The sequence below is a fragment of the Dunckerocampus dactyliophorus genome, chromosome 3, assembly GCF_027744805.1.
Source record: "Dunckerocampus dactyliophorus isolate RoL2022-P2 chromosome 3, RoL_Ddac_1.1, whole genome shotgun sequence".
NCBI lineage: Eukaryota > Metazoa > Chordata > Actinopteri > Syngnathiformes > Syngnathidae > Dunckerocampus > Dunckerocampus dactyliophorus.
The window spans coordinates 17,016,176-17,033,692 of record NC_072821.1 but is presented as its reverse complement, the minus strand read 5'-3'; the positions used below and the strand labels follow the sequence as shown (position 1 = coordinate 17,033,692).

General features: G+C 40.3%; 2 protein-coding genes across 3 annotated transcripts; one reads left to right on the top strand and one right to left on the bottom strand.

Annotated features, from left to right (window-relative positions):
- Window positions 1-365: 365 nt before the first annotated feature.
- ap1s2 (adaptor related protein complex 1 subunit sigma 2) lies at window positions 366-7,544 on the top strand. Of its 2 annotated transcripts, none has more exons than XM_054771143.1 (5): window positions 366-517; window positions 883-1,061; window positions 4,677-4,785; window positions 4,875-5,012; window positions 6,344-7,544. In XM_054771143.1, exons 2-5 carry the CDS (start codon window positions 883-885, stop codon window positions 6,389-6,391), a joined length of 474 nt encoding a protein of 157 aa, XP_054627118.1. In that variant the 5' UTR covers window positions 366-517; the 3' UTR covers window positions 6,392-7,544. The 2 variants fall into 2 exon arrangements, with proteins under 2 accessions (XP_054627118.1, XP_054627117.1); XM_054771142.1 differs by having other exon boundaries at window positions 401-562; window positions 6,344-7,543.
- On the bottom strand, window positions 5,894-17,255 carry zrsr2 (zinc finger (CCCH type), RNA-binding motif and serine/arginine rich 2). The gene is made up of 11 exons (XM_054771139.1): window positions 17,027-17,255; window positions 16,451-16,530; window positions 16,294-16,378; window positions 16,069-16,177; window positions 13,760-13,846; window positions 12,244-12,282; window positions 11,420-11,550; window positions 10,906-11,119; window positions 9,510-9,565; window positions 9,315-9,424; window positions 5,894-9,236 (listed from the first exon to the last, which is right to left on the bottom strand). Exons 1-11 carry the CDS (start codon window positions 17,068-17,070, stop codon window positions 8,332-8,334), a joined length of 1,860 nt encoding a protein of 619 aa, XP_054627114.1. The 5' UTR covers window positions 17,071-17,255; the 3' UTR covers window positions 5,894-8,331.
- Between the last annotated feature and the right edge of the window lie 262 nt (window positions 17,256-17,517).

Below are 17,517 nucleotides of genomic sequence, written 5' to 3'. Positions count from 1 at the left end.
GTGTGCATGCAGTTGCATGCGTTTGCCCACAGGGGGCACTGAACAACTGTACCACCAATGTTTACGGAAGCACTCCTAACAGAAACAGGCATGCCCTTTGACCCCAATGGATTGATGTTAAATGCCTTTTCATGCAAAAAGCAATTAAGTAAATTTTAAAAGGACTAATATATATTAAAAAGTATATATATTTTTTTAATTGGGTGGAGACAGCAACGCAACGTATGCTATATAAACCTAGTACAGTTTTAATCCAACAATTTACACAATTTACAAAATTGGGATTTTTGTTCCAGCATATTTTGGCAGCAAACTGGCGAAAAAAACAACTTGTTCGCAGGCATGTGACGTAACCAATAACGGACTCTCCCAACCAATCACAAGGCACCTATGCTGTTTTTTCCGTCCCATCAGCGAAGAGCAGATCTGGTTGCTGCCTCGCCATCATCTGCTAGCAACTTAGCTGAATGAGAAGCTAGCCCATATTCCAAAGACTGTTTTCTCTTATTGTGTTGACGTAAGTTTACTCTTCTAAAGGGTCGTCCAGGAGACTGCGCCGAAGGTAAAGTGTTTGTATGTGTAGTCGAGTGAGGCTTGATGAACGTTTTGGGGAGGAGGTGACAAGACATACTGTACTGGGTGTTGATGTTGCAATGAGTCCATTTAGCGACATAATGGAACGTGAGCTAACTTTGCAATGAAGAGTCACAGGTGTGCTAAAGTGTATGTCTCGCGTGCTTGTGGTGTGCTTAAGTATGGCCGTGTTCTTACAACAGTCCGTTTTTTGCACTTTTCACATACCTGTTAGGTTTTTCCCATTCAAATTCAGTCATTTATGAACATTATTCCCCATGCTTTACCTTCCCATTTAACTTCACCCAGATGCAGTTCATGCTGCTGTTCAGCCGCCAGGGTAAGCTGCGCCTCCAGAAGTGGTATGTGCCTCTTTCTGACAAGGAGAGGAAGAAGATCTCCAGAGATCTGGTTCAGACCATACTGGCCAGGAAGCCCAAAATGTGCAGTTTCTTGGAGTGGAGGGACCTGAAGATTGTTTACAAGAGGTGAGTGAGCTGGTGCATGGGCTCACAACGTTATAGGTACACTTGCAGATCTAATGACCATCAATACAAGATAATACTACAGTACCCACTTTTTATTGACACTGTCACCAGCTATCCGATTAGAAACAGCAGTCAGTATGATGCAGTGTGGCTGCAAACTACAGCCACACTAATAAATATTGTTTCATGAATTCTGGCCGCACGGTGCATGAGTGGTTAGCATGTTGGCCACACAGTCAGGGGATCGGGGAGAACTGGGATCGGGGAGAACTGGGTTCGAATCTCCGCTTGGGCATTTCTGTGTGGAGTTTGCATGTTCTCCCTGTGCGTGCGTGGGTTTTCTCCGGGTACTCCGGTTTCCTCCCACATTCCAGAAACATGCATGTTAGGTTAATTTGCAACTCTAAATTGTCCATAGGTATGAATGTGAGTATGAATGATTGTCTGTTTATATGTGCCTCTCGCCTGAAGTCAGCTGGGATAGGCTCCAGCATACCCCTGCGACACTAATTAGGATAAGCGGCATAGACAATAGAATACTCCTCTGACAATGACAAAGAAAAGAAGAAAAACTGAAACGTTGATACTGATAATAATAACACAACACTGCAGTTCAAACATCGGTCCCTCAGTATTTTGTGTTTTTTCAAAAATTTATTGATTTAATAAATGATCGCTGTTTCCTAGTGGACTATGGTCTATTATTTGTCAAAAATATTGAACGACAAGTCATATGTAGTATTCTGGTCAGGCGTCAGTAATGTTACATTGATGAGACATTACTTTACATTATATTACTGTAACCGTGCATGGAGTCAGCCATGGCATGTCCGACATGACATAAAGAAAACAAGTTCTCCTCCCATTCCGTGTGGAAGTGGTAAGGTTTTGGCTTCTTACCTTGTCCTTCTTCCCCACTGCCTTTGAAAGCCTTTCTTAAGTTTAGAATAATTAAATTTGAGGCTAACTAATTAGCTCGGTAACATACTATGCTTAAAGCGGCGGCTGTCTCTTGTGTCCCAGCAGTGATCCACAGCCTGAGCATAAGAGTTGCTCAATGTGGTGTAAACAGAAAATAACCAGAGTGTAAAAGTCACTATAGGGGTGTTATTTCATGTCTACAGGGCTCTTATAATGCTTAAAGAAACTAATTTAGAAAGTCATAAAAAGGCGTTTCTATGCTCTAACTATGAAAATATTCCGTTTATGAACATTGAATCCTACATAAGGGAAATTCACATATCAGGGTCGGGTTTGGAACCACTTAACTGCGAGAAACGAGGGATGAATGTAGAGTGCAATTTTTCAGTATGCGGCTTTGGGTAGAACACATTGGATCATTTTGGTTGTGAGAGAGTTTTGGCTTGCAACTCTCATTCTTGCTTTTCCCGTGTTGGTTGTAAATGTCTTAAAAGCAACAATCGTCTGTTGAGAACAAGTAAATCTGAAGAAATTGATACGCAGTGGATATTGTCAGGCACAGAGAGTTCTGGCATTTCACACTCACCTTCTGGTGAGTTGGGAATGCCAGAAACACCCCCGCTGTTCAACAATGACGAACTGTGGTAAAAATGTAAAAAAATAATAATAATGTCTTGAACATTCACATAGCTATTGAAATACAAGCTGACTGTTGATGTGTGCTCACTACAATAAAACTAACTACCTAAACTAACTAAATAAATTACAGATGCTCCGATCGATCGGCCGATATCGACATATGCCGATAAATGGCTTTCAAAACGGATCACAAAAAGCGATCCGCGTGCTGCGGCAAACACTACTTGTGCTGTGTCACGTAGGGTTGCCAACACCCATATTGAGCCGACAACGGACGCACTTTGTCCCATATTGCCGCGAGAATCAAAACTAGTCTGTAAAACCCCATGGATTCAGTTGGACAGCTTTTCTCCTGCTGTATCCCTGCGCATTGTCACCTGTGAATTCTTGTGTATGTGATGAAGACGCTTGCATCTTCTTCCGCAGCGGAGCGTTTTGTTTATATGTGTGTTCCACAGCAGAAGAAGATGCAAGCGTCTTTGTCACATACACGAGAATGCACAGCTGACCAAATATAACGCAGAGCGATTTGTGAGGTCTGATTTTTTTTTTTTTTTTTTTTTTTGAGGAGCCATTTTTATGATGCGAATGTATTACTCTTTTGATTTTGTTATCTTATCTTATCTAATTATTGAACAATTTATTTCCCATGTATTCATATTACAGTACTCATGCATCAAACATGCATCAAATTAAATTCAGGTTTTTGTCAAATAATACGAAAATGGTTTCACACAAATAAAGGCCAAAAAAAGACAATTCACCCAAAAAATCCATTGATCTAAAAGCCCCAACATTCTAAACAGATTTTCTCTGTCAGGGAAAAGTGTAAGATACTCTTTCCCTATTATATAGATTTTATTTGACTTGATGTTTATTGTTATGCAAATTTGGAGCAGCCGGACCGGAGCAGGAGGGGATAGAAAAGAAGAGAAAAGAAACCAGAGGGTGGAGTGCGAGGACAAGAGGGGGACAATACAGAGAGAGACAAGAACAACAGAAACAACAACAATAACAAAACAACAGAAACCAACAGGACTACATCAGCAAATGTCTATAACGGCCTTAAAGACCACAATGGAAATAACAAAATATCAACAATCAGAAGTGTATTTCTTAATAATTACCTATTTTGCCAGGGGCCCTTGGAATTGTCTAACACCACCCCTGGCCAATACCACATAAATAAATTGACAAATCCTACAGTTAATCCATGCGACCGGTATTGGCTGATCTCACTTATGGATGATCGGTATTGGAATCGGCAGCATAAAACCCTGATCGGAGCATCCCTAAAATAAATAAATAAATATGAAATACAGTACACAGGCTGAAAACAAGTCACAAGGAAAAAACAGCAACAGCAATGACAACAACCCACTGTACGTTTATTGAGGTATAAACATTTAGATTTATGCCAGAGTATACAGTATACAGACTGATTTGATATTGTACCACCAGACCTTTTGTCAGTGAAAAACATTTTTGTTGTCCATCCATCTTCTATACCGCTTCATCCTCATTCGGGTCGCGGGGGCATGCTGGGGCTATCCCAGCTGACTTCGGGCGACAGGCGGGGTACGCCCTGGACTGGTCGCCAGCCAGTGGCAGGGCACATATAGACAAACAACCATTCACAGTGCATTCACATACCTATGGACAATTTAGAGTCGCCAATTAACCTCACCTGCATGTTTTTTGGGAATGTGGGAGGAAGCCGGAGTGCCCGGAGAAAACCCACGCGCACACGGGGAGAACATGCAAACTCCACACAGAAATGCCCAGGGGAGAATCAAACCCAGGCTGTTCCTGTATTGGCCAACGTGCTAACCACTAGACCACCGTGCGGCCCCATTTTTGTTGTATAAGTGATAAATGTTGATGTGACAAAAGGCACCGTAAAATGGCAGATTCCAGTGTATCTTGTCTTATCTTGTATCCCAGTAACCTCAACATGGATACCACCCATGTTGCTCATGCACATACCTGGATCTCGTGTGTTTCTGTATCAGTAAGCAAGACTTCCAAGTTAATCATGTTAATTATGTTTTGTAGATATGCCAGCCTGTATTTCTGCTGTGCAGTGGAGGATCAGGACAATGAGTTGATCACTCTGGAAATCATCCATCGATATGTGGAGTTGTTGGACAAATATTTTGGCAGTGTGAGTTTCCTCCTGTTTAATGTGACATTGCACGTGGGATACGGGAAGTGACTGTAAACCTAAACGCTCCCTCACCTCTTTGATTCCAGGTGTGTGAGCTGGATATTATCTTCAACTTTGAGAAGGCCTACTTTATCCTCGATGAGTTCCTGTTGGGTGGGGAGGCCCAGGAAACCTCCAAGAAGAACGTGCTGAAGGCAATTGAGCAGGCTGACCTGCTGCAGGAGGTATGTGAGCCTTAGCAACTGAATCTATATGTTGACTTGCAGCTAGCTTTATGAGACTAAAACGTGATGATATTTCCCGTTTAGAGCAAAGTTATAAAACATTTCAAATGTACCTGCATTGTTTTGTGACTCGATTAAATTTAAAAGTGTGTGTGTCCAGTCCTATATTTTGTCATTGTAGTGTTTCTTAAAAGTAATGTTAAAATATCGCCTCGTCTTGTGAACCTTATATCGTGTATCATCTCGTCTTGTGAGCTGAGTGTATTGTGACACCCCAACTTCCAACTGTTGACAAAATGAATATTTTTAGAGAAAAAAACTTATATGTCTAAAAGAGACGGAAACCATACTTAAAATTGATTATTTAAACCTGTAGTTTCATTATTATAGTTATTTGTGTGATGTAATACAACACATTTTACAGCGGAGGCCTCAAACTCGATTTACCTGGGAGCAGCTGGAGGTAGAGCCTGGTGAGGGAGGGCCCCATTAAGTATTGGGAGTAGGGTTCGGAATCTCAGGATACCTCACAATACGATACGATAGGCGATACATGGCTCACGATAATATCTCAGTACGGTGACAGGGTGAACCAAATAAATACTTTCATAGTGTATATTTTGCTGCATTCAGCTGGGATAGGCTCCAGCTTATCTGTGACCCAATGAGGATAAGCGGTATAGAAAAGTGGTGGAATTTTTGCAGCATATTTCAACGCTGCAAAAAGAGGGAGACTGTTTTAGTGCAACATAAGTGTCAACAGGATTTTGGTTTAGATGTCTGACAAACAATAAAGCTATTTTAAACTTATTCAGAAAACACAACATCTGTTGTATCGCAAGTACATCAACGCCATAAAGTATAAGCATAACAAAAATAAATATTTCGTGTAGTAGTGACGTATTCACCAGAAAGAGAGAAAATAAAAAAACAAGGAGGCTGAAGACTCGCATGCAGCTCCGGAGCCACGGGTTGCCGACCACTAATTTAGCCTCTCCAATTAAGCTAGAAAGGAACTTTTTGGAAAGTGTGAGGAAGCCAGAGTACCCTGAGAGAACCCATGTACTCACAGAGAGAACATGCAAATTCCACAGAAATATTAAAACTCGGTTATGAACCCACGATCTCCTCAATATGAGGCCAACATGCTAACCGCTAGGCCAAACAAAAACTTGTCAGATGAAATTATACATGTTATCCATATCCAGACTCTGCATTGCTCATTGAGAAATTAAAGAAAATGGCAAACATTTCGCTTTGTTGACAAAAGTGGAGAAAACAGGTTCTGCATGAACCCACACCAATGTGATGTGTCTCTTCTACATTTACAGGAGGCGGAGGCCCCACGCAGCGTTTTAGAGGAAATCGGGCTGACATAGATGTCACTTTACCACACCAACACTGACCTGGCTACCCCTCATCTTGTTCTCTCCCGTTTACAGTATCAGTGTTGTACGTATGTAATCGACATGTCTTTGCTGTATTATTCGGAACTGTGCTATGCTGCAATGTCTTGTGACTGTGATGCCAAGTGTGCTTCAACGTGTCTCCTCTGTAGCAACCCCCCCAGTCTGCTGGATGATAAAACTACACTTTATTTGTGGAACATCTCAAAGAACAATGTAGCAGCATCAAACTAAACATACACACTGCATCATTATCAATTATTAGCTCAATCGTCACCTCCTGTTGTAGCTCATGAAAATATAACGTCAAATAAAATTGAAGTGTACATATAAAGACGCAGATGCATAGCTGTCAATTTAATGCAGTTATAATGCATAATGCAAGATATGCCCAGGCCAACATACTGTGTGCAAACAGCACCTCAGTACTTAAGTGGGCTGTTGGTGACACCTCCCACGTAATTTGTGTCATTTCAAGACTTAGTGTTAAATGTGTCGTTTCTCTGCAGTGTTATATCTGTAAACATCAATTCATTACTTTGTGTTAAAATGTCCAGAAGAAATTTAAGTCTCAAGTCAGAATAAGTGACCCTGATAGAAATAGCTCTATTTTCTTTACGATGATGCTTTGGTTTACATTTAAACACCAACATATATGACCAAAGAACACTGTGTTTTACATTATTAATGGTGTCTACGGAAGGTGACCCCAACAAAAAAAGGGAGTTAGTGTTGCAAGATCTTTGGAGCAAAATATTTCCTGGCCACAATATACGTACAAAAAACATGTGCGGTCAGAATCCAATGAATGATATGTTAAGGTACTGTATTTACCTGTCAAGGGAAACTTAAGAAGCATAAGTGCACATCATCACATCTCCGCACAAGTGACTCTTTATACATGGGCTTTGCCGTCAACTTCTTCACTTTTCAGTATGCAGCAGGACAATATATTGTGAATACTTGTACATTCTCACTTACACGTATTCATTCAACAAATCAAGTTTAGCTTTCATTTCTGCACAAGAAACCACTGTTTTTTTTTATTCAACACCAACCACCATGTTTACAAATGGTTCTTACATTTGACAGAATATTTAACAATAAATGTCTTCAAACTGAAACCACTGTTGTCTTTTTTGCAATTCTCCTGGGATGTACCGTAGTTAATAGTCTAGGACCCAGAACATTTATAACAACATGTCGCTGTGAAGTGATCAATGATATGCAGTCAGGACGTTTCTGATTTTTTTGTTTCTACATGTGAATATGAACTATTTAATAACAAGGAACATGATGGGACCTTTGACATAACTACCTCACTCCTATTAGGGTACCATGTTCTTTCAAATCTATGAGATTCTTGCTTTGCTCAACAATCCTTACGAGCTTTGACATGTTAATAATGAATAGTAGTCGGGTGACCAAACGTCCTGTCCTGGCCATCCTGTTTAGTGTAATTGTTTGTTTTTTTTTTAAGTGATCAAAATGTCCTCATTTTCATTGGTTTTTATTGGGCCATTAAATTGGCCAGCATTAGGGCACTCTGCTGCATGTGACGTAATCCCTTTTTTAATTATTGTTGCCAAAGAAAAAGCAAAACATGCAGAAAGTTATCCTCTGACTATTGCCGAGTTGACACGGTGACTTGCTGCACAACGGTTGTTCAAATTCCCAAGTTCTTGCGTTTTCCCTGAAAATATTGGTTACATTCCAAAATTTAAGAAGGATTCGACCTCAGGTTCCTGTGTCATTCTGTTTTTTGAATCATTTTCGTGCCGATTTTGGAACGTTGTTCCTTTGGAATTTGTGTCTTTGAGAAAACTTGGCGTATCATTTGAATATGTCATTGCCGGGCTTTCTGCCATAACTTAACCACCTTCATCTAAAATCAATGTGTCTTCGACAAAACACTAAGAATCACTTTTTGTGTGCTCGTTTTCAAGTCCACGTTCAACTTTGGTAATACATCCGTCACTTTCCATTGGTAGATCACAACTTTTCTCGCCATCAGTACTTGGATTTCCACTTAAGTCATTGTTTTCCTGAAGGAGCTCCTCATTTTGGCCACTTGGACTTTTTACTGAGTGTTTGTCCACAGTCTCTTCCTCTGGCTCCTTGTCTGACTCTCCAGATGAAGACATCACATTAGGTGAATGGCTTCTCTTCTTGTGCTTCTTCTTGCTTTTCTTCTTGCTCTTTTTCGTGTGCTTGTGGTGGCGATGTCGATTAGTGTTCTCATCGGGAAGGCTTTTGTTTGCTTCTTTCTTCTCCGGGCTTCGATTAACACTCTTTTCTTGAGGTTGCTTCTTTTTTTCTGCATCTCTGCTGGATTGTCTCGACCTATGTCTTATGTCCCCATTTTTATCCAAACTATTTCTCTCTTTGCTTTTATTCCTAATGTTCTCCTTTCTGTCTTTCTCTCTACTCCTTCGGTGGCTTCGGTCTCGACTTCTACTCCTGGACTTATCTCTGCTCCTGCTTCGGTACCTATCCCTCCCCCTGTCATAATACGCTGACCCAAAGGAGCGTCTTTCGTCTCTCTGGTACTGGGCCGTTCTGCTCTTTCCACTCCTCTCACTGTGTCTGTCATCTTCTCGTCTGCTATAGGATCTCTCTGACGTCAGAGGGCTTCTGCTCCAGTGATGGTGTCGCCACGATCGGTCTCCTTGTCTCTCTGAGTGACTGCCCCTGATGCTGTGGTTTGGTGATATGTGCAGGTCCCTGTCAGCCTCCCAGAATTCATTGCCGGGGTTTCGGAACACGTGCAGGAAATTGCAATGTTTCCCTTTGGGGCACCTCTTTCTGTCAAACAGCCCTGAGGGAAAGCAAAACATAAAACTGTGAGCCTCCCAATGACAATAGTATGACCAAGAGAAAAATTCCTTCAACTTACCACAAATAGCATTCTTCCACCGCGTTACAGGACTTATCTCACAGTGAAGCTGCTTGCCAGCGTAAAACCTTCCATTGAACTTGATGAAGGCCTCTCTGCACTGCTCCTCACTAGCCAGAAAACAAAGAAAAAAGAACTGTAAAGTTTGGTGCATTTATCAGGGACGATGAGGGTGAGGCGCTGTGCGACGCTTACGTGTCAAACTGAACATAAACATTCCCTCGCAAGTGTGGCTCATAGTTGCAGCTGACCTAAAAACAAAGATCACATCATAATTTTAACATTAATACATTCATGGTTCCCTTATATGTATCCGAACTATTTATAAGTCTTATAGAGCAGGGGTCCCCAACCACCGGGCCGCGGCCAGGTTCGGCCCCGCCCACGGACCACCACCAAAAACTTTAAAATGCAATGTTTAAAAAGAAAAAAAACACTTTAAAAAATAAGAAATAAATGAGTTCGTAAATAACTACATCGTATTTTATGTAAATTTCGCAGATTCACAGATTTTTTCAGTGCTTCTTTTTAATTACAGCGTATGAACGCCGAGCGTAGCCCTTTAAGAAGAATTGTGGGAAGTTGAGTGTCTATCTCTTCCCTCTCTCATTTGTCTGCACCGCCCATTGTTTTCTGCATCCTGATTGGCTGTAGACCATTGTCAATCAATCTCCTTCGTGCCATGTCTCCTATGTCATTGCTAGCTTGCTTGCTAGCTTCTAAATGAATCTTCGGTTTGTGTGTACGGTGATGGGTTTTACAGCCTTAAAACATACATAATAATTGTAAAAAATTAAGTTGGCTATTTCGCAGATTTCACTTATTGCGGGCTATTTAGGGAACCTATCCCCCCCCGCGATAAATGAGAGAACACTGTATACAGTTAGCAGTACAGTATACAGCTTTTGCACATTTGTGTTGTTTGTTGCGAGCGGCGACCTGTCCCACTTTGTTCAACGGTCCACGGATAAAACTACTGTAATGTATTTTCCCTGTTTTTCTTTCACCTCATATTTGGTCCCAAATGCTTCTACTACATGGGAATGCATAAAGGTAAGATTTCCTGACATTATTGAGGGATAATGTGCACATTTACCACACACATCAAACAGCAACCTTATAATCTTCTGTCTGAAAACCAGATTCCAGGCTCATGACTGGTGGATGTTGGGTCTGTATTCGTTCGTTGTCCCTGTCTAGTTTTACAGAATACATCATAAGTAATTAAGATAAATATGATTGCTATAATGTACATGCCCCCCCCCCAAAAAAAGGTTGAGGACCCCTGCTATAGAGGCTATCTTTGTCCCTGTGACAAGTGTACCTCAGGGCTGAATCCTAGAGCCAATCAAGTTTTTTCTGTACAACTCTTTCAATGTTTTAAAAATCTATGTAGCTACATTTCTAAATAATTTCCCTGAACTAAGAAAATTGTGTAAACGTGTGTGGTTCTCTCTCTCAATATATATCACTCATCATTATCTCTACTATTTCCAACTAAAAGGGAAATCACTAAATCCATAATGACAACCAATAAGAAGACAGTACCATGCGTGAATGAAGACTGTGACCAGACCCGGTCCCAACTTGCCTTAAACTGCACCACCTTGCCAACAGTCTTAAACTCTGGTAGAACATCATGGTAGAACTCAATAAAGGACTCCTGCAATTCTTCCTCGCTGTGTTCCAGACAAGCATCCCCATCGTAGTCATCACGTCGAGACTGCTCCATGCCAAATGTTATAAACATACCCCGTATCATCAAAGTGGAGCTGGTCGATGGATAGACGTGCTTTCGAGAACATCTGAAATGGAGGAGGAACAGTAATAAAGAGAAAAGGTTGATGTTTTAGTGACAGCATTGGTGTTGTTGTGAGCACAGTCCTCATGCATGTGGATCTGAAACCAACATTTTGACCTTGCAGGACAGTAGTTGGTAGGAGCGGTTGACAATTTAGGCTTATTATTTGAAACAACTAGGACTTCAAATTTTGAGCAGCTGAAAAGACACAATCCTTTCTGTTTACTCCGTTGCCATGTCAACTTCACCTACAGTATACATTCTATTTCACACAAGTCATGTGATGAAAGGTAAGAAGTTATACCTGTCCCCAAATCGACAGGCCCCGGTCTTGAGGAAGAACGAGCAGTTGGCTGCATCTCGCTCGGTCCCAAAATTTTCCGATCTCTCTGTGACTGGAGCCTCGGGATTCATCCACGGTCCTCCATTACTTAGCTGCACGACAACCAACAATTTTTTTTTAAATGTATTTTTAATGCATTAGCTGCACTCAATAACAGCATGTTTTTATGTGTTCATGAACACGTTCCTGTAAGTACCATTAGTAAAAGACTTAACTTACTGTACTCACTGCTCCCTACATGACATAATTCTGCAGTGTTCCATAGCATAGGAAGGTTGGGTAAACTAAGACAGTTAATAATAACATGACTGATTGGCTTTATATAGCACCTTTACAACCCATTATTCATTCATTCGCTCCACAGTCACACACTGGTGGTGGGAAGCGCCATAACAGCCAAAATGGCCAAAACGGCCTCTCCGACTACCACCAAACATTCATTAACATTTATATCCCAGTGTGGGCTGCACTGGCGGCAAGGTGGGTGGAATGCCTTGCCCAAGGATGCGACAGCAGTGACTGGGATAGAAGGAGGAGGGTTCAAACCGGCAAACCTCCAGTTCCTGCTCTTCCTCCTAAGCCACTGTCGGCCGCAATGATTCACACATGATTATTTATGTGTGCATTTACAGTTGGGTTATATTTTATGTAGAATTCATAGCAGTGGTGTAGTCCTAGACACCTTTTTTGTAAAAAAAAATTGACTTGAGCATACCATATATATGCATTGACATATGTTCATCACATAAAATAAAGCAACAAAGCACGAAACACTTGTGCGGTACCTGATTTTCTGCTTCATCCAACATTTTCTGAACTGCCTCCTACAAATGGTGTAAAGAGATGTCAGATGAAAATGTGTACGAGGTCAACATACTGGAGCATATCTGTAACGTCTTGTTAAGACCGCATTGACAGGGACGGACAGTCGCCGCATTAACGACAACCCAAGGGGGATTAAACTCAAGTTGTCCAAGATTTTGGAGAACAATTTCATAGATCCTGTAGACACAAAGTAAAAGATACATCCTTGTTGTGACAGTTGAGGGTGCTGTTAAAGGACTTTCTCAAGAGCATCTTTGTTAAGGAGGATGTTGCATGTGCCACTTGGTCAAGGAAAGATTTGATAACAATTGAGTAAAGAAAACAGGAACATGTTTGTCAAATGAAACACATGGCTGGTACAACATATTTTATCACATACACTAACCATACACAATTCACTGAGACCCAGCACAGGAGCTGTATCCTAAATGACACCTTTACAATGATTCAAATTACTAATTTGGCCTGACAGTGTCAGAAAGGCACAAATTTAATCAACTGTGTTCAGAATTATGGCTGTAGGTTGTAGAACCACACTGCGTCATACATACCATGTCATGCTTGCTTCATTTAGCTAAAAGACAGGGTCCCCTTTACCTCGCTCTAAACCAGGGGTGTCCAAAGTGCGACCCGGGGACCATCTCTTTTTTTTTTGTTGGCCCTTGGCACATTCTAAAAATATCATTAAACGAGAAAATGAAAAAACAACAGCAAAAAGGAAAAAAAGAGCAGTAATTTTACAAGAATAAAGATGAAATATTAACAGAGTAAAGTCAGAATATTAAGAGAAAAATAGCATAAAGTTGGAATATTAAAGAAATATTTAAAAAAGTCATAATATGAGAAAGTTGCAAAATAAAGTTGCAATTTTTGGAAAATTAGGTTAGGTCAAAGTTAAAATGTTGCGATAAAATCTAAATATTACAGTAATAATGACACAATGTTACAAGAAAAAATGTATGAGAAGAAAGTTGAAATATAGGTAAAAATAATTTCAAAAGGGAAAAAATGAGCAAAAGGAAATAAAATAATGTACGAGAAAAAGTTCACACTAATAAAATGCTTTTTCACTGACAACACGAGGCTGAGATGCAGGCTGTTTTTTTCTTTAAAATATAAAATACGTCTTTGCATTTCTACAGGGGTTTTACCATTTCTAAATGTAAAAGTGGCGCTAATATCCTTTGGTTTTTCAGTACGCCACCCCTGGTTTGGACGGACGTTTGGAAGTTTGGACACCCCTGCGCTAAACTAGAACCACAATCATAAACGTATTTTAAAATTCACATTTCTCTAATGGTGTCAATCACATCTGAGCATTATTATTTTCCATTTTACGTATACAGTACCTCACGTTGTGGCCGGTGAGTGTATGTTTTTATTTAGTATTCAACTTTCTGATAATATCAATAATGAAGATGAATTAGAAGTGGATATATTTCTCTGTGGTTTTTATCCTCCCAAGGCTCGTTTCACCTCTCTGTCTCGTTTCTCTTGCTGCTTCAGTTCTTTTTCTTCTTGTTCTCTCCTCTGCTGGGCCTCCCATTCCTCCTTTATCCGCCGCTGTGGACACAAAATTAAAACTTAAGATATTTTCACATTTTGTGACCTAAAAGTAAAAAAACAGATGTTACTGATGGCTCCTGTGTGAGGAAACATACACCCATCTATCTTCTATGCCGCTTATCCTCACTAGGATCGCGGGTATGCTGGAGTCTATCCCAACTTACTTCGGGCAAAAGGCGGGGTACACCCTGGACTGGTCGCCAGCCAATCGCAGGGCACATATAGACAAACAACCATTCACACTCACATTATTTTCATTGGTCTCTGAAAATTGGTGACTTGCTGCACAACGGTGGTTCAAATTCCCAAGTCCTTGCGTTTTCCCTGAAAATATTGGTTACATTGCAAAATTTAAGAAGGATTCGACCTCAGGTCCTGTGTCATTCTGTTTTTGGAATCACTTTTGTGACGGTTTTTGAACGTTATTCCTTTAGAATTTGTGTCTTTGAGAAAACTTGGTGTATCATTTGAATATGTCATTGCCTGGCAGAGTCCCCTGGTTTCCAGACATCACAATATGGTCACCCTAACTAGAATGGAACTGGTTTAAGGGAACTAATCTGCTGACATGATGTGAAATAAATCCTCACATGGCTGACTGAGCCTAAATAATTTATATTCTACATACTGAATACTGTAATAGGGTGATCATATTTTGATTACTGAAAAGCAGAACACTCAGCTCAGCAATGAGATACTCAAATGATACTTCGAAGTGTACTCAAAGATGCCTTATCATTTCATTGCATTTAAAATATGCCTCCTCTGTATGGATGGAAAATTGTTATATTCAAAAATACTGTCTACAACCAAAAGACACCAAAGGAAGAAAATACAAAAACCGGCATGAAAATGCAAGTCATATGTAGTATTCTGGCCACTAGGTGTCAGTAATGTAACGTGTTACATACAGTAGATGAGAAATTACCCTATTATACTGTAGTCCCTTAGACCACCAGCAATTCTCATGGTGAGATATGTTTATTGTATTCAGCATATAGTATCAGTGGTCAGGAAGTGAGCTAAATGAAACATGTAAACAACATGGCCAAATATGTACATTAGTTTAACAATACACTACGTAAATGTGTGTGAGGTTTTTATTGGAGTGTTTTTTATTTTCTTAACAGAGACAGGGTCTATTTTTTGTTATGATTGTGATTTTAATTCATATTTAATAATTTAATAATTAAAGTGCAATTTTTGCTAAAAGAGACTGAAAGTCCATTTTATTTTCATTAAGTTTTTCTTGTATTTTTTTGTTTCATTTATTTAAAAGCTCTTGACATTCCAATTACAAAAAAAATGTTGTCAATAATATTGATTATCGACAATTTGTATGGCCGCGCGGTGGTCTAGTGGTTAGCATGTTGGTCACACAGTCACGGTCTGGAGATCGGGAAGACCTGGGTTCAATTCTCTGTTGGGCATTTCTGTGTGGAGTTTGCATGTTCTCCTCGTGCGTGGGTTTTCTCTGGGTACGCCGGTTTCCTCCCACATTCCAAAAAAGGTTAATTGGTGACTAAATTGTCCATAGGTGTGAATGGTTGTCTATATGTGCTCAGGCTGGTGCCCGAAGTCAGCTGGGATAGGCTCTAGCATGCCCCTGCGACCTTAATGAGGAGAAGCGGCATAGAAAATGGATGGACAATTTGTATTACAATTATCGTCCGGCAAAATTTGTTATCGTGACAGGCCTGTGTATATTTGGTACATTTACTATTTTTATAAATGTTGTTACAGTGCTGGTCATAAGCAGTTAGTCGAGTTATTTGTTGTTTTGCAATAAATACCAGTTAGTAAAAATGTGTGTTATTTAAAAAAAGGTGTTCTCAGATAGGCTATATAACTTTGAAATAATGTAGAAATGTATGCACCTTCACCTCACTTTATGGTAGGAAACATTTTGTGTATTATGATCACTTTAATTATCTCATCTGCCTCTGTCACAGCCAGCAGCTGTCAAGGGTGATGATGTAATGAGAATCAAGTGGTGTCCCATTTCTTCTTCTTCCCCTTGGCGCTAGGGTTTAAGGGGTAGTGGAAGGAGTAAAACGAAGGGGATGGGCTAAGGGGTAGAACTGGGATTCAGCCTAAGACTAAAAATAAAATGGCTGCCAAAAACAACACTGCAATAATTGATCTTATATACTTTGCATTTCAGTTAAAATATAGCTTTATCTTATTTCAGTTTGATGTCGGCAAATACAGCGCATTACCTCCTCATCCTCTTTTCGTTTCCTCGCAGCCTCCTCCCTCTCCGACTTCAGCCTGAACTCCTCCTGTGCGAGATGCTCGCGCTCCAACCACTCTTCATGCAGCCGTTGCCTGGGTAAAAAAAGAGGGGAAGACACTCTCAAACACAGTCTGACCCCCCCAAAAAGTAAACATTATACAGTACACATATACTGGGCGCCACTGCAATGTCAAAATGTGTATCTCACCTTTCCTGCTCAACAATACCGGCATCAACATCATCATCTTCTTCGGTTTCGTCAGGAGGATCAACAGTTGCTCCATTATGTAAAGCTACAAACAAATGGTGTGGGTTTGGCTCGTGGTGCAGTTAACAAAAGAATCAAAATTGTCTTATTTTTATACCACATTCTCTGGCTTGGGCGATTGCTTGGCGTTTCCGTTTTCTTCGTTCTTTCCTCGAGGCGGCCTTGCGTTGCTTGTGACTAAATGAAAGACAGTTTAACCATACTTAAATCACACCCGTGTGTCCGTTGCTGACTTCTAATTTACACAGGAAGAAGAGAAGCATTTGCAGTACAGCTGTTTTCAGAACAGAAGTGAGGTATAAATAAAGTGAAATCTATAAGATTAGTAACATTAATAACTGCTTCACCTACGTCACATTCAAGAATATAATCATCTACATATACTAGTCGAAGTGTTTTTTTCGGCTTTACATTGAAATTATATAAGCTATAACATAAACAAACGGTAAGCATCGGCATTTAAAAATAAATGATATGAATGAATGTGACTAATCCACAAAGGGTAATTCAGTTTACACTCTGCTGAATATTGTGTTGCACACGACACAGCCCACGCAGACCACACACATGCAGCAGGCATGCACAAAGAACAGTTCATAAACCAAGCTGACGTACTGATTAAAAGATTGAACCGCAGTCTTTACTTCAAAGTGATCAGTAAGAAGACACTCACCTTAAAGCAGGGGCCCAACTCAGTGGAGGAATCAACGCTGCCATCGCAGCTAGTAGCCAAACAATACGAAAAGAAGTATCACTTGTTTCTTACAAATGTCCAGTTAATGTGGACAATGTATTACAATATTGCACCGAGTTGATGTAATTTCACATAATCATTGCTCTGTACGTTTTCTACACATTTGTTTGGCTCCTGACTAAAGCGCTTCCGGGGAGAGTAGCAATTACTTCCGGTGTGAATATTCTGTTTTTCTTGTCTATTTTTACCTGTCAACCCTGCCGTTTTCACCCGGAAACTACCTTTCTGTCTTTCACGGTGCTCCCCCGTTTTATTAGTTTCCCGTATTTTCCCCGTATTCTAACTTTCATTTTAATCATTTGCCGGAGCAGCTTCCGGTCCGCTCGGCAACACTCGGCCAACGTCGTAATTCGTCTACTAGCGGGTAAAGTCAAGCCTTAAAAAAAATAAACACGGTTGTACGACAACAA

Bases quoted from the DNA above. Each gene is read 5' to 3' on its own strand.
- ap1s2 (XM_054771143.1), top strand. From the start codon at position 883: ATGCAGTTCATGCTGCTGTTCAGCCGCCAGGGTAAGCTGCGCCTCCAG. The intron at 1,062-4,676 runs GTGAGTGAGCTG...TATGTTTTGTAG, and splicing joins CTGAAGATTGTTTACAAGAG to ATATGCCAGCCTGTATTTCT. The intron at 5,013-6,343 runs GTATGTGAGCCT...CTACATTTACAG, and splicing joins AGGCTGACCTGCTGCAGGAG to GAGGCGGAGGCCCCACGCAG.
- zrsr2 (XM_054771139.1), bottom strand. From the start codon at position 17,070: ATGGCAGCGTTGATTCCTCCACTGAGTTGGGCCCCTGCTTTAAG. The intron at 16,531-17,026 runs GTGAGTGTCTTC...TCTTTCATTTAG, and splicing joins AGTTGGGCCCCTGCTTTAAG to TCACAAGCAACGCAAGGCCG. The intron at 16,178-16,293 runs GTGAGATACACA...TTTTTTACCCAG, and splicing joins GGTATTGTTGAGCAGGAAAG to GCAACGGCTGCATGAAGAGT.